General features: G+C 44.6%; 1 protein-coding gene across 2 annotated transcripts in view; it reads left to right on the plus strand.

Annotated features, from left to right (window-relative positions):
- The first annotated feature begins 594 nt into the window (after positions 1–594).
- Positions 595–23,544, plus strand: part of nostrin (nitric oxide synthase trafficking) — an 85,844-nt gene continuing 62,894 nt past the window's right edge. The window contains exons 1-2 of one of the 2 annotated variants that reach the window (XM_085986471.1): positions 595–844; positions 19,468–19,553. In XM_085986471.1, coding sequence (XP_085842597.1) covers positions 818–844; positions 19,468–19,553 — 113 coding nt within the window. In that variant the 5' untranslated portion in view covers positions 595–817. The remainder of the gene's footprint in view (positions 845–19,467; positions 19,554–23,544) is intronic. The other variant, XM_085986473.1, reaches the window with a different exon arrangement.

A 23,544-nucleotide genomic window follows, 5' to 3' on the forward strand; every position in this document is an offset into this window, starting at 1 on the left:
ACTAGTACTGTGCTACTTTATTTTATTTATCAATTATGATTATGTGCTTGGTCTGACCTACATCTTGCTGAATAGAGGCATGACAATAACCTTCAGCATTGCAGTACAGCATATATTTGAATCCAATTTTGTTCTTGTATTTCATTAAATAGAGGCGTACACCCATCTATAAACTATTGCATTCCTATGAGTAATTTAAGTCAGAAGAGGACACAATGCCATGTGAAACTTACCTTTCACTTATTTTATATTTGAATCATCCAAGGTCACTCCCTCATTAACCGTTCGAATGGCTGGCTTGGGTCCAGATCTCAACTCTGTGCGTTGTTTTGTGAATCTTCTTAGTCGTACCTTATGCCCAATATATATGTAAAGCTTTAAATTATTGTGCTACCATTTGTAGTAATTTGTCTGACGAGTGGATTGGGTACAGAGAACATCAGCCACTGATATATTAAATAAAATGGAAAAGTTGCTGGACCGCCTCTATGCTCTCTTTTTATCAAGGAAATGAAAGTAACAATTGGAACAGTGAGAGTTACTTTTTACTGTGGCATCTTCTGATATACAAGAACCTCTGATAAGCCTCTGACTGTAACCCACTTTCTGCGCAGCTCCTGCAGCTGAAGACGCAAAGCGATTGTGCTCAATTCAGTTTTTTTCGGCAGTGCTTTTCAATACAGAACCATGGGCAGTAGGACCCAAGGGACACATGTTTGCCTACTGCTCCATTATCAGATGACTGCTCAAAGTGCAAGTACGAACTCGCCAGCACCACTCATTTTCCTGGTACGTGTGAACCCAGAAAGAAGTCAAAATGAAAGACCCAGTGAGCGGATGCACAGTAAGAAAACTTCTTTCTTTTCACTACTCGTTGTTCAAGTTTGTTGCTAATACAGTTGAAAATAGAAGCAGTTAAAAACACTATTACTTAGTTTGGGAAAGAAAGTGGTTAAAGAGTTTCTCAGGACAAACACTTTATTTTTGTGTAACTATACTTTCACTTTTATTTAAAATGTTGATATTTACAACATTTTTGTTCAAATAGTATAGCAGTATGATTTCTTGTGTGAAATTCTTTATGCAAATATTAGCTCTATTCAGAGTACAATTGGGTAAACTCTGTACGATAACTTTGGTGTCGGAATGTAATCAACTGAATAGATTAAGTGAGTTAGTACAGTCCTTTTAATTCAATATTGGATGTAAGGATCCTGTATGAAATGAGCTTGAAAGCCAACTGACGCTAAATTAGCAAATTTACTCAGAGAACCCATTATTTAAGACAGGAGGGAGGGAGAAATCTGGAAACTACAGGCCTGTCAGTTTAACATCACTTGCGAGGAGGTTACTGGAATCTATCATCAGAGACTGAGGGACAACGAATTTGAACAAGAATAAGCTGAGCAGAGAGTCAGCATTGATTTATGAAGGGTAGGTCATGTCTGACTAATCTAGTTGAATTTTTGTGGAGGTTACTAATATGAGGAGTGTCTATGGATGTTGTCTGTATGGAATTCCAGGAAGCATTTTGTTAAGGTTCAGCACAAGCGATTATTAGCAGAACTGAAAGTGCATGGCATTGGAGGTAACTTTGGCACATGATTTGATAATTGGTTGAGAGGTAGGAGACAGAGAGTAGGGATAAAGGGAATGTGCTCTTATTGGCAGACAATTGGTGTTCCCCAGGGATCTGTACTACGGCATCAGCTTTTCACCATATATATCAATGACTTGGATGAAAGATTAGAGAGTTGTACATCCAAGTTTGCAGGTAACATTATGTTAGGAGGAGTTGTAAGTTGTATAGATGGGAGCGAGAAGTTACAGAGGGGCATAGACAGATTAAGTAAGTGGGCAAAACTGTTAGATCCGTGTATTTTGATGTTGTGTGTCCTTCAATAACTAGACACGAGACTGCAGGGAACAATCAACAGGTATGATGAAGGGTCCCAGACCTGAAACGTTAACTCTGTTTCTCTCTCCACGGATGCTGCCTGGCCTGCTGAGTATTTCCAGCATTTTCTGTTGTTATTTCAGATTTCCAGCATCCGCAGTATTTTGCAATTAAATCAACAGGTATTTACTGGATGAGGGTTACTCTAAAACTAAACGTACAGATCCCTACTCAGGGTTTATATACAGGTGTGGTCACTGCCGGTACTACAGTATACAGGAGCTGTAAAAAGTAGTTCTCCCCTTAAAGGTACATACACTACAATTCCTCCCCTTTTAGATTGACAGTAACATAACATTCATTTAACAATTAACACTTTTAACATGCACATTAACTGAAAATAGTCCATTTATAAATTCAGTCTTTGGGGCGGCTTCCTGATCCTTTCTGGATAGCGCCTTTCCTGAGTGTCTTGTTCTTGGTGTGGAGGCCCCCTGTCGTCAGTTGGTTCATCAGCTTCCGATGCTACTGTTTCTGGGGTAGATGCTACCTGTATGTCGGGTTCATCACCAGGTGCGCGAGACATGGGGTTGACTCGTTCCTGTGACTCTAGGATCTGGTCGACATGGCGTCTCACAATGTTCTCCCCAACATCCACTGTGTACATTAGTGGCCCCTGCTGTGTGCATATCGTTCCTGGTTGCCATTTCTCTGTTCGGTAGTCGCGGGCCAAGACTGGTTTCCCTACATTGAAGCTCCTTGTCGGCTTCTCATTGATGTGCTGGAATTGTTTATTCTCAACATCTCTTTGTACATTTGGTCTGAGCAAATCCAGATGAGATCTCAACCTTCGGTTAAAGAACATCATGGCTGGGGTCTGGTTGGTGACTGCATGTGTCGCATTTCTGTAGGCTAACAGGAAATTGTCCACCTTATGCTGCAGTGGAATGTCGTCATTGCACATGGCCCTTACTGCTTTCTTAAAGGTTTGTACGAACCTCTCAGCCAATCCATTTGTGGCTGGATGATACGGGGCGGATGTGTAATGCCTTACCCCATTCCTTTTCATGAATCTTCGAAACTCTTCGGACACAAACTGGGGTCCGTTATCAGAGCAAATCTGCTCTGGCAAGCCATTCCTGGCAAATATGGTCCGTAGGACTGCAATAGTTTCCTCCGTGGTGGTGGACGACATTTTGATCACCTCAGGCCATTTCGAGTGCGCATCCACGGCTATTAGAAACATTGAGTCCATGAATGGACCAACAAAATCAATATGCACCCGTTGCCATGGAGATGAGGGCCACTCCCATGGGTGTAGAGGGGCATGTGGTGGTGCATTTTGGACCTTCTGGCATCCTGAGCAGCTCTTTGTCAGGTCCTCGATTTGCTGATTGATCCCTGGCCACCACACATAAGCCCTAGCAAGGTTTTTCATTTTCACCCCTCCCAGATGGCCTTTGTGAAGCTCATTGAGCACTCTCTCCCTTAACTTGGGTGGAATTACCACTCGGGATCCACACATCAAAGTCCCCTGGCATACTGACAGCTGTTCTCTTCTGGATGAGAATGCTGGCAACAGTGAGTCGCCATGTGTTGGCCATCCCTTCACCGTCAAGTCATATACCCGAGGCAGTGTCGGGTCATTTCGGGTCTCCTTCTCTGTATCAGCGTTAGTTACTGGCAAGCGTTCAATTATAGTCGAATGAAATATTTTGACAGGGTCCACTGCTGGTGCTTCCTCTGCAGCAGGCAGTGGCAGGCGTGATAGCCCATCAGCGTTTCCATGCTGTTTCGTGCCCTTATATTCAATTTCATATTGGTTCGCCCCTAGAAAAAGGGACCATCTTTGTAGCCGTTGCGCAGTCATCACCGGCACGCCCTTCTTTGGATTAAAGATGGAGACAAGTGGTTGGTGGTCCGTCAGCAAGGTGAACTTCTGCCCGTGCAGATAGTGGTTGAACTTTTTCACTCCCCACACTAGGCTGAGGGCCTCCCTGTCAATCTGGGCGTAGTTACGCTCGGCTGAGGCTAGTGACCGAGACGCAAAGGCTACCGACCTCTCCGAGCCATCCGGGAACTTGTGCGACAGCACCGCTCCAATGCCATAGGGTGATGCAAGACACGCCAACCGAATTGGTAGTGCTGGGTTGAAATGAGTCAACACCTTTTTTGATGTGATCAATTCTTTGCACTTCTGGAAAGCTCGTTTACATTCGTCATTCCACTTCCATGGTACCCCCGTTTGTAGTAGGGTGTTCAGTGGGTGTAGTACTGTAGACAAATTCGGCAAGAACTTATGGTAGTAGTTCACCAGCCCAAGGAACTGTAATGATATCAGCAAATAGTGATGGTATTTGCCTGTTTGATTATGATGCCTTACCAGCATAGTTGCCTGATTGATTACTTATGCCTGACCAGCAGAGGGCATGTGACAGAGACAAGCAGTTTAGTTTTAGTTTCGCTTTTAGATGGATCACTAGCATGGTGTCTCCTGTAATGCTGTTAAAAAGAGTTGAACATACTTTAGATAAAAAGACATTCTCTTTCATAAATGTCTCGTCATTGAACTCACATTGAAATCAATACATGGTGTCAGAAGTGATTGAAAGGGATAAAGAGGAAAAATCTGAAGTTAAATCAGCTCTCCACATATTAGCAAGCCAAAAGAGAACATCGTTACTTACCATTGGGGAATAGCTAACGAACTGAAAAGATGGAAGGTTTACACCCACCGGCGAAGCTTCAGTTGACAGGTAATGTGGCTGAAAATTGGAGGAGATTCAAACAACGTGTAGAGTTGTATTTATCAGCAATCGGAGCTGACGAGAAAAGTGATAAACAGAAATCGTCAGTGTTCTTACATGTCGTGGGTGATGAAGCGCTGGAGGTGTATAATAACTTCACATTCGTTGCTGATGGAGACAATATGAAGCTAGATAAAATAATGGAACAGTTTGAGGCCTACTGCATACCTAAACGTAACGTGACGTTTGAGAGGCACAGATTTTTCACATGTGTACAGAAAACGGGTGAGACTATTGATCAGTATGTGACTGAACTGAGAAACCGAAGCAAAACATGTGAATTTGGGGGACTGACAGACTCGCTGATAAAAGACAGACTGGTGTGTGGTATTCCAGATAATGGTCTAAGGGAAAGACTGCTAAGAGAGCAAGATCTAGACCTGGGAAAAGCCATAGCACTGTGTAGGGCTACAGGGACTGTGAAGTCGCAGGCAAAGGAGCTGTTCAGTGACAGTAGCTGCAACGTGGGTGCAGTGAGAAAGAACGGACACAAACCGTTTAACAAAAAGAGTGCCAATGTGAAAAAAGAGGCATGGCCAGCGAACAAAAATGAAAGGGACAATTGAAAGTCATGTAGTCAATGCGGTACACAGCATCCACCAAAAAAGTGTCCAGCATATGGTAAAAAATGCAATAGTTGCAACAAAAACAACCATTATGCCCGTTGCTGCAAGAACCAAGCGCAACAAAGCAAGGTCCATGCAGTAGATGAAAGCGAGATAGAGGAGTTCTATGTAGATGTTGTGTCTGAAAACAAAGAAGGAAAAAGAGACTGGATGTTGACACTAAAAGTGAATGACATACACATTCCATTTAAATTGGATACTGGAGCACAAGTTAATGTGATATCAGAGACTGATTTTAAGAAAATTAGACCCAGACCAAAGATACATGGAATAAAAGTGAAAGTGACAGGATACTCAGGTACTGATATACCAGTGAAAGGAAGATGCATTGTTAAAGTAACACACAAGGACAGAGAGCACACGTTAGCATTAATCGTGGTGCCAAAGGATGTGCAAGCCATACTAGGTTTCAAAGCCTGTGAGAGACTGAACCTGGTAAAGAGAGTCCTCGTTGTGGAAAGCGAAGGAGAGACAGTCTATGATGAACTCATGAAAGAGTACAATGACCTATTTAAGGGTCTAGGCTGCCTTCCAGGAGAACACACGATCAGAGTAGATAAAAGTATGCCAACGGTCATACATCCATGCAGAAAAGTTCCGTTTGCTCTTCAAAAGCAACTGAAGGCAGAGTTGGACAGGATGGAAAGCCTGAACGTGATTCAGAAGATAGATGAGCCAACTGAGTGGGTGAGTTCCCTCGTTGTTGTGGACAAAAAGAATGGAAAGCTCAGAATTTGCCTGGATCCAAGAGATCTAAACAGAGCAATAAAGAGAGAGCACTTCAAGCTTCCTACACATGAGGAAATCATGTCACAGTTTGCAAATGCAAAGTATTTCAGCAAGTTAGATGCATCATCAGGATTTTGGCAGATGAAGCTGGACGAGGCAAGTTCAAAACTGTGCACGTTCAACAGTCCATTTGGCAGATACAGATTCCTAAGGTTACCATTTGGCATTGCCTCAGCTCCTGAAGTGTATCACAAAACTATCCATATGATCTATGAGCATCTGGAGGGAGTTGATACATCAATGGATGACATCATAGTATGGGGAACCACGAGAACTGAGCATGACGAGAGACTGAAAAAAGTGCTGGAAGCAACAAGGAAAACAAACCTGAAGCTGAATAGAGAGAAATGCCAGCTCGGGGTGACAGAACTGACATTCGTGGGAGATATCCTTAGCGGTGAGGGCATCAGACCAGATCCCAGAAAGGTGTCCGCCATTGAGAATATGCCAAAGCCACAATGCAAAAAGGACGTGCAGAGGTTTAATGGAATGATCAACTACATGGGTAAATTCATACCCTACCTCTCAGAAAAGATGGCGCCACTGAGACGACTAACTGAAAAGAACATAGAGCATGAGAAGTCATGGAGCGATCTAAAGAAACTGCTCACAGAGGAACCAGTTCTGAGGTTTTATGACCCAGCGAGACCCATCAAGATATCATCAGATGCATCACAAAGTGGGCTCGGTGCCGTTCTTCTGCAAAAATATGACTACTGGCAACCTATTGCATATGCATCGCGCTCAATGACAGACGCGGAGACGCGATATGCTCAAATAGAAAAGGAGCTGCTCAGCATCACATACGCCTGTGAAAAATTTCACCAGTTTGTGGCAGGACAAGCAATCAGTGTCCTTGATTGCATTGTCCAAAAGCCACTAAATAGCTGTCCATTTAGATTACAAAGAATGATGATCAGGCTGCAACGCTATACACTGAATGTTGCGTACACACCGGGTAAGCTTATGTATACAGCAGACACGTTGTCCAGAGCTGTTGACCCAAGTGAGCCCGCAAACACCACAATGGATGAAAAAGTGAACGCCTACGTGGACATGATCACAAGTGCACTGCCCATAGCAGATGCAAAAATGGAGCTCATAAAGACTGAGACAAACAAAGATGAAACAATGAGATGTCTGAGGAAAAGCATCTTGGATGGATGGCCCAACATGAAGCAAGACTGCTCACCTGACATAGCAGAGTACTGGAACTGCAGGGAGGAACTATCAGTGGTCGAAGACATCATCTACAAAGGAAGTAAAATAGTTATCCCAAAGAGTCTGAGAAAAGAGATGCTAAAAAGGATCCATGGAGGACATCTGGGAATCGAAAAGTGTAAGAAAAGAGCACGAGAGGTGATGTACTGGCCACGAATCAACCAAGATGTGACAAATGAGGTGTCAAACTGCACAATATGCCTGAAATATCGAGCAAGCAATCCGGTAGAACCACTAAAGCCACACCCAGCGCCAGACAGACCTTACCAGAAGGTAGGCGCTGACCTATTCGTATGTCAAGGGAAGGACTATCTTGTAGTCACAGACTATTACTCCCTGTATCCAGAGGTTTGTAGACTGTACACCACCACTGCAGATGCTGTGATAAGATGTATGAAAGCCATATTCTCCAGACATGGCGTGGCAAGCGAGGTCTTCACAGACAACGGACCCCAGTTTTACAATGCAAGTTTCCGACACTTTGCCAAAGAGTGGGACTTTGTCCACACAACGTCAAGTCCTCACTTTTCACAGCCCAATGGACTAGTGGAAAAATCGGTCCAGACAGTGAAAAGACTGATGTACAAGGCAAAAGACAGTGGAGCTGACTTTTACCAGAGCATGCTTGTATACCGCACAATGCCGCTCGAGTGTGGTATGTCACCAGCCCAACTCCTTATGGGACGTCGGCTAAGGTCAAACCTACCCATCCCGGAGAACCTCTTGAAAACGAAAGAGGGGGAGAAAGTGAGTGTTTTGATTTCTTTTTGGGTTCAATAAAGACTCATTTCTGAAAGAGAATGTTGTTTAATCTAAAGTCTTGTTCAAGACTTTCTACAGCTTTTTACAGAACACACTATGCTGTGATGCATCTAGAATGAAACTGAAAGTAAAACTCCTCTGGACTGCTTGTCTCTCACATGACCTCTGCTGGTCAGGCACAAGTAATCAAAAACACAGACAAATATGCTGTAAGGCATAAGTAATCAAACACAGACAAATATCATCACTATTTGCTGATATCATTACATCTCCCTTTCTTAAAACAAAAGTATTTTACTTTTAACTAACAACATTTAATGAACTTACATTATCATTATCATGATCAAGGTTTTTTACCCTTGCTTTGTGTGTTCACATGAAATATGTCAATACACTAGAACTTGAAGAAAGAATAAGATATCATTACTTCCTTCTTTAACAATAGTCCTTAAATTTGCTCAATGAGTCTCTCAGGAGGCTTCACGTGTCTTGAGGATTTTCTGATTGATTGTCCTTGAATCTGAGTTGTTATCTCAGATGATTGGTTCTCAGCTGTGTGATCAGGTTGTTCACCAGTATCAGTCTCTTGACCTGCTGTGGCTGGTCCCATGAGAAGATCTCGACGGTTTCTTCTCAGAACAGCACCCTCATCTGTCTGAATGGTGTATGATCTTGGTTGAACTTCACTCAGGACAGTTCCCTTCTGAGTCCATGTGTTTGTTTTGTCTTTCAACCTTACTTGGTCACCAGTGTGGAGTTCAGGTAGGTTTTGTGTTCCTCTGTCATAGTAGTACTTTTGCTTTTCTTTCTGTTGTTCTTTGAACTTCCTCACTTTCTCCCCCTCTTTTGTTTTCAGGAGGTTCTCCGGGATGGGTAGGTTTGACCTTAGCCGACGTCCCATCAGGAGTTGGGTTGGTGACATACCACACTCGAGCGGCGTTGTGCGGTATACAAGCATGCTTTGGTAGAAGTCAGTTCCACTGTCTTTTGCCTTGTACATCAGTCTTTTCACTGTCTGGACCGATTTTTCCACTAGTCCATTGGACTGTGGATAGTGAGGACTTGACGTTGTGTGGACAAAGTCCCACTCTTTGGCAAAGTGTCGGAAATTTGCATTGTTAAACTGGGGTCCGTTGTCTGTGAAGACCTCGCTTGCCACGCCATGTCTGGAGAATATGGCTTTCATACATCTTATCACAGCTTCTGCAGTGGTGGTGTACAGTCTACAAACCTCTGGATACAGGGAGTAATAGTCTGTGACGACAAGATAGTCCTTCCCTTGACATACGAATAGGTCAGCGCCTACCTTCTGGTAAGGTCTGTCTGGTGCTGGGTGTGGCTTTAGTGGTTCTACCAGATTGCTTGCTCGATATTTCAGGCATATTGTGCAGTTTGACACCTCATTTGTCACATCTTGGTTGATTCGTGGCCAGTACATCACCTCTCGTGCTCTTTTCTTACACTTTTCGATTCCCAGATGTCCTCCATGGATCTTTTTTAGCATCTCTCTTCTCAGACTCTTTGGGATAACTATTTTACTTCCTTTGTAGATGATGTCTTCGACCACTGATAGTTCCGCCCTGCAGTTCCAGTACTCTGCTATATCAGGTGAGCAGTCTTGCTTCATGTTGGGCCATCCATCCAAGATGCTTTTTCTCAGTCGTCTCATTGTTTCATCTTTGTTTGTCTCAGTCTTTATGAGCTCCATTTTTGCATCTGCTATGGGCAGTGCACTTGTGATCATGTCCACGTAGGCGTTCACTTTTTCATCCATTGTGATGTTTGCGGGCTCACTTGGGTCAACAGCTCTGGACAACGTGTCTGCTGTATACATCAGCTTACCCGGTGTGTACGCAACATTCAGTGTATAGCGTTGCAGCCTGATCATCATTCTTTGTATTCTAAGCGGACAGCTATTCAGTGGCTTTTGGAACAATGCAATCAAGGGCTTATGGTCAGTCTCTACACTGATTGCTTGTCCTGCCACAAACTGGTGAAATCTTTCACAGGCGTATGTGATGCTGAGCAGCTCCTTTTCTATTTGAGCATATCGCGTCTCCGCGTCTGTCATTGAGCGCGATGCATATGCAATAGGTTGCCAGCAGTCATATTGTTGCAGAAGAACAGCACCGAGCCCACTCTGTGATGCATCTGATGATATCTTGATGGGTCTCGCTGGGTCATAAAACCTCAGAACTGGTTCCTCTGTGAGCAGTTTCTTTAGATCGCTCCATGACTTCTCATGCTCATGATTCCATTCCCATTCTATGTTCTTTTCAGTTAGTCGTCTCAGTGGCGCTATTTTTTCTGAGACGTTGGATATGAATTTACCCATGTAGTTGATCATTCCATTAAACCTCTGCACGTCCTTTTTGCATTGTGGCCTTGGCATATTCTCAATGGCAGACACCTTTCTGGGATCTGGTCTGATGCCCTCACTGCTAAGGATATCTCCCACGAATGTCAGTTCTGCCACCCCGAGCTGGCATTTCTCTCTATTCAGCTTCAGGTTTGTTTTCCTTGTTGCTTCCAGCACTTTTTTAAGTCTCTCGTCATGCTCAGTTCTCGTGGTTCCCCATACTCTGATGTCATCCATTGATGTATCAACTCCCTCCAGGTGCTCATAGATCATATGGATAGTCTTGTGATACACTTCAGGAGCTGAGGCAATGCCAAATGGTAACCTTAGGAATCTGTATCTGCCAAATGGAGTGTTGAACGTGCACAGTCTTGAACTTGCTTCGTCCAGCTTCATCTGCCAAAATCCTGAGGACGCATCTAACTTGCTGAAATATTTTGCATTTGCAAACTGTGCCATGATTTCCTCACGTGTAGGAAGCTTGAAGTGCTCTCTCTTTATTGCTCTGTTTAGATCTCTTGGATCCAGGCAAATTCTGAGCTTTCCATTCTTTTTGTCCACTACGACGAGGGAACTCACCCACTCAGTTGGCTCATCTATCTTCTGTATCACGTTCAGGCTTTCCATCCTGTCCAACTCTGCCTTCAGTTGCTTTTGAAGAGCAAACGGAACTTTTCTGCATGGATGTATGACCGGTGTCATACTTTTATCTACTCTGATCGTGTGTTCTCCTGGAATGCAGTCTAGACCCTTAAATAGGTCTTTGTACTCTTTCATGAGTTCATCATAGACTGTCTCTCCTTCGCTTTCCACAACGAGGACTCTCTTTACCAGGTTCAGTCTCTCACAGGCTTTTAACCCTAGTATGGCTTGCACATCCTTTGGCACCACGATTAATGCTAGCGTGTGCTCTCTGTCCTTGTGTGTTACTTTGACAATGCATTTTCCTTTCACTGGTATATCAGTACCTGAGTATCCTGTCACTTTCACTTGTATTCCATGTAACTTTGGTCTGGGTCTAATTCTCTTAAAATTGGTCTCTGATATCACATTAACTTGTGCTCCAGTATCCAATTTAAATGGAATGTGTATGTCATTCACTTTTAGTGTCAACATCCAGTCTCTTTTTTGTTTTCAGACACAACATCTACATTGAATTCCTCTATCTCGCTTTCATCTACTGTATGGACCTTGCTTTGTTGCGCTTGGTTCTTACAGCAACGGGCATAATGGTTGTTTTTGTTGCATCTATTGCATGTTTTACCATATGCTGGACACTTTCTTGGTGGATGCTGTGTACCGCATCGACTACATGACTTTCGATTGTCTCTTTCATTTTTGTTTGCTGGCCACGTCTCTTTTTTCACATTGGCGCTCTCTTTGTTAAACAGTTTGTATCCGTTCTTTCTCACTGCATCCACGTTGCAGCTACTGTCACTGAACAGCTCCTTTGCCTGCAACTTCACAGTCTCTGTAACCCTACACAGTGCCATGGCTTTTCCCAGGTCTAGATCTTGCTCTCTTAGCAGTCTTTCCCTTAGGCCATTATCTCGAATACCACACACCAGCCTGTCTTTTATCAGCGAGTCTGTGAGTCCCCCAAATTCACACGATTTGCTCCGGTTTCTCAGTTCAGTCACATACTGATCAATAGTCTCGCCGATTTTCTGTACACGTGAAAAATTTGTGCCTCTCAAAGGTCACGTTGCGTTTAGGTATGCAGTAGGCCTCAAACTGTTCCATTATTTTATCTAGCTTCATTTTGTCTCCATCAACAGCGTATGTGAAGTTATTATACACTTCCAGCGCTTCATCACCCACGACATGCAAGAACAGTGACGATTTCTGTTTATTATTTTTCTTGTCAGCTCCAATTGCCGCTAAATACAACTCTAAACGTTGTTTGAACCTTCTCCAATTTTCAGCCACATTACCTGTTAATTGAAGTGTCGCCGGTGGCTGTAAACCTTCCATTTTTTCACTTCGTTAGCTATTCTCTAATGGTAAGCAACGATGTTCTCTTCTGGCTTGCTAATATGTGGAGAGCTGATTTCGCTTACTTGCCACAACTGCTTTCACTGTCCCATCAAGTTGCTAACTTCAGATTTTTTCTCTTTCAGCCACTTCTGACATCATGTTTTGTTTTCTTTTTGGGTTCAATAAAGACTCATTTCTGAAAGAGAATGTTGTTTAATCTAAAGTCTTGTTCAAGACTTTCTACAGCTTTTTACAGAACACACTATGCTGTGATGCATCTAGAATGAAACTGAAAGTAAAACTCCTCTGGACTGCTTGTCTCTCACATGACCTCTGCTGGTCAGGCACAAGTAATCAAAAACACAGACAAATATGCTGTAAGGCATAAGTAATCAAACACAGACAAATATCATCACTATTTGCTGATATCATTACAGTGAGGAAGTTCAAAGAACAACAGAAAGAAAAGCAAAAGTACTACTATGACAGAGGAACACAAAACCTACCTGAACTCCACACTGGTGACCAAGTAAGGTTCAAAGGCAAAACAAACATATGGACTCAGAAGGGAACTGTCCTGAGTGAAGTTCAACCAAGATCATACACCATTCAGACAAATGAGGGTGCTGTTCTGCGAAGAAATCGTCGAGATCTTCTCATGGGACCAGCCACAGCAGGTCAAAAGACTGATACTGTTGAACAACCTGATTACACAGCTGAGAACCAATCATCTGAGGCAACAACTCAGATTCAAGGACAATCAATCAGAAAATCCTCAAGACACGTGAAGCCTCCTGAGAGACTCATTGAACAAATTTAAGGACTATTGTTATAGAAGGAAGTAATGTTATCTTATTCTTTCTTCAAGTTCTAGTGTATTTACATATTTCATGTGAACACACAAAGCAAGGTTAAAAAACCTTGATAATGATAATGTTAATGTAAGTTCATTAAGTGTTACAGTTAAAATGCAGATTAATACAAAGAAAACATGTTGTTAGTTAAAAGTAAAATACTTTTGTTTTAAGAAAGGGAGATGTAATGATATCAGCAAATAGTGATGGTATTTGCCTGTTTGATTATGATGCCTTACCAGCATAGTTGCCTGATTGATTACTTATGCCTGACCAGCAGAGGGCATGTGACAGAGACAAGCAGTTTAGTTTTAGTTTCGCTTTTAGATGGATCACTAGCATGGTGTCTCCTGTAATGCTGTTAAAAAGAGTTGAACATACTTTCGATAAAAAGACATTGGCCTAGAAATTGGGTTTTGGCTTAGCCAGGGCTTTAGCGCCGGAAATTAGTGCCGGCGCTAAGTCCCCTGCGCGCGCCAAAAATTCAGTGGCGCCGCGCCCAAACGGCTGCCGGCGCTACTGAAGGGTCTTAGCGCCTGGAAAAGGGCGCTAACTGCCGTTTCGCGCCGCAATTCCGGCGCTGCGGCACCCGATGCGGTGCGGCAGGCTGGGGAAGTGCAGGCCTCCTCCTTCCGTTAAGGAGGAGCTGCCTGCACCCGGCCGCGGCCCGCGCAAATCTGCTTAAAAATGAGCCCGGCACCTCGGACAAGTGCCGGGCTTGCATCTGTTCCGGGGGGGGGGAGAGAAGTCCGGGGAGGGAGCTGCGGGCAGGCGGCCGGCGGGAAAGCGGCCGGCCACCGCGGGGCCTTTAATGCGCCGGCGCTAACTGCAGTAAGGCACCTCTGACAAAACGCTGGTTGCGGCTGCCACGGGCGAGGCGGCCGCAACTCAATTTCGGAGTTCGGGCGGGTTACCACGGCAACCGGGACGCTGCGCACACCGATGACGTCATCGGTGCCGGCGCAGCGCTACCGGAGCAACGCCAATTTAGGGCCCCAGGGAATTTCACTACTGGCCATAACTCCGGCGCAAGGCCCTCTAGCGCCTCAAATGAGGCGCTAAGGCTACTGAATTTTCAGCCGATTCTCTTTCATAAATGTCTCGTCATTGAACTCACAAAGAAGAACAACCTCAGTTGTGACACATTTTCCAGTGCTGGAGCCTTGACTACTGCCTCAATCTTTTCAGGGGACTTATGTAACCCCTCTTCATCAATAATGTGGCCACAATACGAGATCTGCTTCTGGAAAGACTCGCGTTTGTGGCGATTTGCTCGGAGCCCATATTCCTTCAATCTAGTGAGCACCTGCTCCAGGTTGGCAAGGTGAGCACTGTCATTCTCGCCCGTGACCAGGATGTGACTGGAAAGTGTGAGGTTATGCACTTTGGCAGGAAAAATCATAGAGCAAGTTATTATCTTAATGGCAAGAAACTGGAAAGTACTGTAGTACAAAGGGATCTGGGGGTCCTGGTGCATGAAACTCAAAAAGTTAGTATGCAGGTGCAGCAAGTGATCAAGAAGGCCAATGGAATGTTGGCTTTTATTGCTAGGGGGATAGAATATAAAAACAGGGAGGTATTGCTGCAGTTGTACAAGGTATTGGTGAGACCGCACCTGGAATACTGCATACAGTTTTGGTGTCCATACTTAAGAAAATACATAATTGCTCTCGAGTCAGTACAAAGAAGGTTCACTCAGTTAATCCCGGGGATGAAGGGGTGGTCATATGAGGAGAGGTTGAGTTGATTGGGACTCTACTCATTGGAGTTCAGAAGAATGAGAGGCGATCTTATTGAAACATATAAGATTGTGAAGGGGCTTGATCGGGTGGATGCGGTGAGGATGTTCCCAATGATGGGTGAAACTAGAACTAGGGGGCATAATCTTAGAATAAGGAGCTGCTCTTTCAAAACTGAGATGAGGAGAAACTTCTTCACTCAGAGGGTGGTAGGTTTGTGGAATTTGCTGCCCCAGAAAGCTGTGGAAGCTACATCATTAAATAAATTTAAAGCAGAAATAGATAGTTTCCTAGAAGTAAAGGGAATTAAGGGTTATGGGGAGCGGGCAGGAAATTGGACACGAGTCTAGGTTTGGAATGGTCATGGCCCTGTGGGTAATGGAGCGGGCCCAGGGGCCGTGTAGCCTGGTTCTGCTCCTACTTCTTGTGTTCTAATTCTGTGTTAGATTTCAGGAGATGGTTTTATTCCTGTTCCTGGCTGGGGTGGAGATCGCCTTTACAGAAGGTAAGTACTGTAGAAAATACAGGGACAGAGTGATCTCCTGGATGAGTTTCGATTGCCTAGATGGGTCGGAGAGGAATTTCCCAGATTTTTTTCTCCCAAATTGGCCATTGGGTTTTTTATCTGGTTTTTCGCCTCTCCCGGGAGATCACATGGGTTCGCGTGGGATGGAGAGTGATAGTAGATTTGAGGTTAGGATCAGATCAGCCATGATCTTATTGAATGGTGGAGCAGGCTCGAGGGGCCGATTGGCCTACTCCTGCTCCTATTTCTTATTTTCTTATGTCGTCCAAATAACACTGGGTCCCTGGAATCCCTTGCAGGACTTGATCCATTGCCCTTTGCCAAATAGCCAGAGCTGATGCTACCCCGAACACCAGCCGGTTTTATTGGTAGAGACCTTTATGAGTGTTGATCGTGAGGTACTGTTTCGAGGCTTCTTCTACCTCCATTTGCAGGTACGCCTGGGCCAGATCAATCTTAGTGAAGCGTTTTCCTCCAGATAGCGAGGCGAAAATATCTTCAATCCGCGGAAGCGGATATTGTACCGTGTGAAGGACTGGGTTCACTGTCACCTTAAAGTCCCCACAGATGCGAACTTTCTTTGGTTCCCCAGGCGTATTACTCAACGACCTCTTCATTACAGGAACGATGGATGTGGCCCACTCGCTCCAGTCCACTTTGGACAGTACTTCTGAATGTTCCAAACCTTCCAGCTCTGCTTCGACCGCTGGGCGGATCGCATAAGGCACCGGTCTGGCCTTAAAAAACTTTGGGGTTGCATTTTCCTCTATTTTGATCGTCGCTGTTATGCCTTTTAGTGTTCTGAGTCCCTCCTGGAACACTTCTTGTGCGTCAGTTAGCATTTTTGACAGTCGTCCAGGTGTGGCGTCGTCATCCTTTTTGGCATCTACAGTCAGTGCTTATATGGAATGCCAATCTAGCTGTATCTTCCGGATCCATTCACGTCCTAGTAGTGGTGGTCCTCCATCTGGCAATACATATAGATCCATTTTTGGTGTTTCCTTACCGTTATATACAACGTTCACCCTTATTTTTCCTTTGGGGTAGACTTTTTGCCCCGTGTACGTCTTCAAGACAATCTCTGTATCTCTCAAGGGTATATGTGAGAATAGCCGCTTGTAGTCCCTTCGGTTTATGACTGTTAGGGCTGATCCTGTGTCCAATTCCATTTTCACTTGGACTCCAGCTATCTTGAGCGTGACCCAGATAGTTTGGTGATCCTCCGTTTGGATCACCTTATGTAGTTTCAGACAACCCAGCTCCTTGCTTCTGGAGTCTGTATCACTCTTCTATTCGTCTGAACTACTCTCCGTCACCTTATGTACCTTCTTGTACTTCTCCTGTGGAGATTTCTTGCTGCTGGTTTTCTTTCCCGACCTGCAGACTCTTGCTATGTGTCCTATTTTTCCACACTGTCTGCACACTTTGTCCTTAAACCAGCAATCATTATGGTCGTGTGTTGTTCTGCCGCAGCGATAGCACTTCGCTGTTCCGTATGACATTTCATTTGTGCCATATTCTTGCGGTCTCCGTTGTATCTCTGCAGCGCCCCGTGCGGCTGCTTCGTGTGATACTGCCATGCTGAAAGCCTTGTCCAGCGTAAGATCCTTTTCTGATAGAAGCTGTTTCTGGGTTCCTTCACTTTGAAGCCCACACACAAACTTGTCCCTTAAAGTATCTGCTAGTCCCGTTCCAAACTGGCAGTGTTTCGCTAGCTTGCGCAGTTCCGTTAAATACTCAGCATTACTTTCATCTTTATGCTGGTTCCTTTTGTGAAACTTAAATCTTTCTGCTATCAGCAGCGGTGTGGGGTTTAAGTGGTTCTGTAGGATTGACACTATGTTTCCAAAATCCTTTTCCACTGGCTTCTCTGGGGTTACTAGGTTTCGCAGTAAGCCATATGTTTTTGCACCCTTGGAATTCAACAATACCAGCGCTATCCTCTCATCTGGCACTTCATTCGCCTTGCAGTACACTTCTATGCATTCGACATATGTCGTCCAATCTTCGACTTCATTGTCGAACGCTGTGATACTGCCACTCTTCGGCATCCCTGGGTGTGGTTAGACTGGCTCAAAATGGCGTTTTCCCACGCTTTCCCTTCTTCTTGCAGCTCAAAATGGCGTTTTCCCGCGCTCTCCCTTCTTCTCCGCTGCGGCTCAAAATGGCGTTTCCCGCGCTCTCCCTTCTTCTCCGCTGCGGCTGCTCGGCCCTTGAACACCGGCTGCGCTCTGCGCGTTTCCCTTTCTTCCCCGCTGACGCTGCTCGTCCCTTGAACAGTGGCTGCACTCTGCGCGTTTTCCTTCGCGCCTCTCTTTCTCCCGTCGACGCCATTCGGTCCTGAACACCGGCTGCGCCCTGTGCGCTCTACCCTCTCTCTTCTCCCGTCGACGCCGTTCGGTCCTGAACACCGGCTGCACCCTGTGCGCTCTACCCTCTCTCTTCTCCCGTCGACGCCACTCAGTCCTGAACACCAGCTGCGCCCTGTGCGCTCTACCCGCTCTCTTCTCCCGTCGATGCTGTTCGGCCTTTTCTGTGCCGTCGGTCGGCTCTAGCCGCCGCTGCCCGGGAAGGGTCTGCGCCGTACCTGTTGTCAGCCCGTTTCGCTGGACCACCGTGACTGGAGAACCAAGCCCAGCTCTCAACAGCCTCCCCTGCGATGCTCAAATCTCTGCTGGATGACTGGGTGGTTGCTCGTGGTCGACGCCCGTGCTTCTGGCCTCAACTTTCTTCCACTGTTCTCCAGGAGCGAATCCCTGGGAGGTAATGCAGAGTTGCAGGTAGGTTCGAATCTGCCTCATCGCCAATGTTAGATCCGTGTATTTTGATGTTGTGTGTCCTTCAATAACTAGACACGAGACTGCAGGGAACAATCAACAGGTATTTACTGGATGAGGGTTACCCTAAAACTAAACGTACAGATCCCTACTCAGGGTTTATATACAGGTGTGGTCACTGCCGGTACTACAGTATACAGGAGCTGTAAAAAGTAGTTCTCCCTTTAAAGGTACATACACTACAATTACTGTAGCAGATGAAGTTCAATGTGGGGAAATGTGAGTTATTCCACTTTGGATCCAAGAAAGTTGAATTGGAAAATTTTCTTAATGGCAAAAGACTAGAAGCTGTGGAGGAGCAAAGGAGTTTGGGTGTTCAGGTATGTAAATCGCTAAAAGCTAGTGCACAGGTACAAAAAGTAATCAAGAAAGATAATGGAATGTTTACTTAGGAAGCATATATTAGCCTTGGAGGGGATACAGTGCAGATTCACCTGAATGATACCAAGCTTGAAGGACAGGTTGCATAAACTTAGCTTTTATTCCTTTGAGTTTAAAAGGTTGAGGGGTGATCTAATTGAGGTGTTTTTAAATGATAAAAGGATTCGATAGAGTAGATACAAAGAAGCTATTTCCTCTGGTGGGGAATCCAGAATAAGGGGGGACAATATTAAAATTACAGCTACTCAATTCAGGAATGAAATTAGGACGCGCTTTTTCATACAAAGAATAGAGGAAATGTGGAATTCTCTCCCCCAAAAGGCTGTGGATGCTGGGTCACTTGAAAATTTCAAGGCTGAAAGCCACAGATTTTTATTAGGTAAGGGTATCAAGGGATACGGATCAAAGGCAGATAAATATAGTTGAGGTACAGATCAGCTATGATCTAATTGAATGGTGAAGCAGACTCGAGGAGCTGAATGGCCTATTTCTGTTCCTATGTTCCAAATGACAATAGTCAGAAGTTACTCAGTAAATTCAACATGAAAATTAAATGATGTAAATTAGTTTAATACGCTTCCGTATTGTTTTCTGACAACCCTAGACCTGACTTATAAAATGTTAGAATTCCAATTATTTTTGGTAAAAAAAATAATGTCTGTGAATATTAACTGACATCTGGTTATTTTCAGTATGATAGAGTGTATCAACATATCAAGAAGTTTGCCAAAAATGGTGACAATTACTGCAAAGAACTCATATCCGTCCTTCAGCAGAGGTACAATGAATATAACCTTAACTTGATGATTAACTGTACAAAAATCACAAAGTAATTCTATTATAAAAGTATAATATATTGTCCTGTAGTCATCTTTCTGAACATTAAAAGGGAGTTTTATGTCTGGCAATGCTGATCCATATTACTGCAATGCAAAGTATAACCTTGTGCATGTGGAAATTCTTCTTCTTCAATGGGATAAATAATAAACATTAAAACACAATGAGACATTTTGAAGCACCACCTGAATTATTCAGATATTCTGGTGGATGAGAAAAAACAATTTAATAATTGCTGAATAAAAGAATTGCCAGTATCTGCTTGAGTAATTTTAAATACAATAGCTACATAAGTATTATTGGTTTGTTCTAATAATATTGTTCAATACATGATAGCATATTCACAGCATGTTATTGAAAAACCAAACTGAGATTTTATATATATTTAACTAGAACTAGTAATAGTTCTGACTCACAGAATTATTAAATAAGACATTGTTTCAAATGAATTATTATTTTATAGGTGTGTTTACACCAAACATATTCAAACCTTAACGTCAATGCTAGGAAGCAAGTATTGAAAAAGTTAATGTAAGTAAAGTTGGAAAATTGTTTAAAATCAGGTTTTGAACCTGCAGCCACGTAAATTTTTTATAATGTAGGTTGAAGGCTAGAAAGATTCCATGGTTAAAAAAAAAGTTCTATCTACCTTTTGTTAAAATGTGCTTCAATTCTTCCTATCACTGTAATAACCTTTCTATTAGTGAGATGCACTTCCTTTCATTGGTATGTTCTCCTGTGGCTGAAACACTTTGCCCATTATCAGAAAAGTCCTGTATCAATGAAACATGCTCCTCTCACAAGAACGTTCTTACCCTGAAATGTTTCTCTATCACGGAAATGTTTTTGTTTGCTTACATGCTCTTAGTACGGAAACAATGGCCGCGATTTCGCTGACCGAGGCAGGTCTGGGGCAGCCGGGGTTGGTGTCGCGGTCCCAGCCCGCTGCCTACTGCAGCCTGCACTCTCCAAGCGATTTTTCATTGATTGAGCTTGTTTAGCCCGCCCTGCGAGGTTCCCAGCCAATTAATAGGAAGCAGGCCTGATGACGTCATTTGATAATGCGTCATCAGCCGGTTTCCTTAAAGGGGCCATGTCCAAATTGATCTTGACAGATCTGCTGTCAGTGTTCTACAGCATTGAGGTGCTGCAAACACTGACAAGCACTGCACAAAGGTGCACAGCTGCACCCAGGCTCTCCCATGACACCCTCCATATGCTTTAACTACCTTAAAAAACTCCCCCGCCGCTTGGTGTCGGGTCTGTTCTGAAATCATAGACCCGACACTTTGGAAACTTACATGGATGCGGGTTCCCAACCCGCTGTCCATCATTTCAATTTTGACAGCAGACCCGCCTCCGAACCCGCACTCTGAGCGCTGGCAAAATTGTGGCCACTGTTCCTATCATTGTCATGTTCTTTCTATCACTGAAATATTCCTGTCAGAAAAAATGTTCCTCTTTGCTTAAGTGTTCTTTCTGTTGGTGAGAAGTTTGTCTATTACTAAAAATGTTCTTGCCTTATTGTTCTTTGCATTGCTGAAATATTCTTCCTGTCAGCAAAACATTCTACTGTATTTGGCATAATTTATTATAAAGCTATTAAAGTTTTCTCATTAGAGGTGAATTTCAGGAACACACAAATTGCCACACCACTGACCTCCATTCTCCATCCCTGAGTTAGTGGCTGGCGATCTGCATAAACCAAGAAGCAAAATGTAGAGGTCAGCAACAATCCTGAAACTGATGCCACTGTAATAACTTGAACATCTTCATAACAAATAATGGGGGAGAAATTGGATACCTTTGTGCCTCCCATTAGCGCCTCTGGGGGGTGCTAACGGGGCACTACTGGCTTAGCGACTGGGCACGGCGATAGTATTGACGCCCGCGAAATTGAAGTGGAGGTTTGCGGCGGCGGTACCTACTAGTGCCATGATCTCCTGCGCCCAGAGATTGTGACGTCATCCGGCTACGCATCACCCCGATAGCGCCCTGGCTCAGAAATTCACTCTCGCCCCCTGCCTGAGCACCTGCCATTAGCAACAACAGGTAGAGGAGGCGGTATACAGTCGGATGAGCACTGGAGGAGTGCTATATAAAGACGTCAACATCCGGTTTATTTTTAATCGGCAAAGAATTCTGCCTTGTCAGTTTGACAAATGCAAACAGGCGTTTTGAGCGATTCCAGCATTTTTCAGCTGAAGGAGTATTCTGCCCTTAGAAAAATTACTCACTTTCATTTAGATGAGATTTGAAAGTGCATCATTTCCATACTTTAACGGGGGCTGTACTGGCACTGGACCTAACCCTCCAGCATCAGGAGGCGGCGGAGGCAGAGAGAAAGATTGCAAAATGTGGCCAGAGGGAGGAGGGCCAACAGGGCTCTCAACAAGAGGCCTTACCCTCCCAGGGTATTCCGGCAGGATTCCTCTTACAACAATCTCACTGAGGAACAGTGTCTTATAAAGCTCCGCTTCAGCAAGGAGTGTGATGGAATAGCCTCCACTTGCCTGGATGAGTGCAGCTCCAACAACACTCAAGAAGCTCAACACCATCCAGGACAAAGCAGCCCGCTTGATTGGCACCCCATCCACCACCTTAAACTTCACTCCCTCCACCACTGGTGCACCATGGCTGCAGTGTGTACCATTTACAAGATGCACTGCAGCAACTCGCCAAGGCTTCTTCGGCAGCACCTCACAAACCCACGACCTCTTCCACCTAGAAGGACAAGGGCAGCAGGCGCATGGGAACACTGTTGTGTCCGTACCTTTCTACCTAGACACAATTAGAACTCAGAACCCAGAGATTCAAACATGAAGTGCTTTATTCAGGAAGGAAAGGAAAGTTCTGGAGAGTTCCGAACAAAGAGAGCTAAACTTAACCAAGAGAACACCCAACCATTTATCTGCTGTGACAGCGCCACCACAGGTGAGAGGAGAACACACAATACATAACATATTCCTCCCCTCTTAAATGAAAGGTCCACATTATTCCTCAACAGGTAAGTTACTTTCAATGCACTCAACTAACCAAGGGTAGAGGTAGACTGTCTCAAACCCTGACTTTACCCTGGGGTTTATTCTGCCCCAGTCTTGTGGGTAAGTCACTAAGCCTACAGATCCATGCGTCTGGGAGGCCGCCGCTCTCTGACAGGATACCGGTGGTCATCGCTGGCTTCAACAGCAGTAGGCATTGACACAGGCCTGGATGGAGAAGGTGCCTGTGTCAGTCGAAAGTCAGGAGTTTGCACAGGTGGAACAGTCTCTATGACTTCCTGTGTTGGAGAAGAGCACTGTGGCAAAGGATGCTGGTTTGCGGTATCATCCGGAAACAGTTCAGGCCAACCAGCCGTTGGAGCCTCTGTGGCTGTCTCTGCTCCTAGCAACAGTTGATCTGTGTGTCTTCTCCAGACGACGTCCTCGGCAGTCTCAACCGTGTAAGACACAGGGCCCGTCTGTGCGATCACCGTAGCAGGAACCCATTTCGGTCCAGTGTTGTAGTTTCGAGCTAGGACATGCTCTCCAGGGTGAAACCGTCTCTCCTTGGCTCTTTTCTCTCTCTTTTCAACTTGAGCTTGTTGTTGACAATGGACAACCTGTTCTGCCCTTGGAGGTTTGAGTAAGTCAAAACTTGTCCGCAACTGCCTCTTCATCATGAGCGAAGCGGGGGAAGTTTTGGTTGTGGCATGCGGCTCGTTCCTGTAGGACAACAGGAAGCTGTTCAGACGTTGGTGGATTGAGCCCTGACCTTGCGATGCCTTCAAGGCGTGCTTCAAAGTTTGCACGAACCTTTCTGCCAGGCCGTTAGTAGAGGGATGATAGGGCGCAGACCTGATGTGTTGGACACCATTCACATGCAGGAAGGTTGCAAACTCCTGTGATACAAATTGTGGACCGTTGTCACTTACGAGTTGTTCCGGTGAGCCA

Source organism: Somniosus microcephalus, chromosome 4 (assembly GCF_052327205.1).
Source record: "Somniosus microcephalus isolate GS21.2 chromosome 4, FLI_Smic_1.0, whole genome shotgun sequence".
Lineage (NCBI taxonomy): Eukaryota > Metazoa > Chordata > Chondrichthyes > Squaliformes > Somniosidae > Somniosus > Somniosus microcephalus.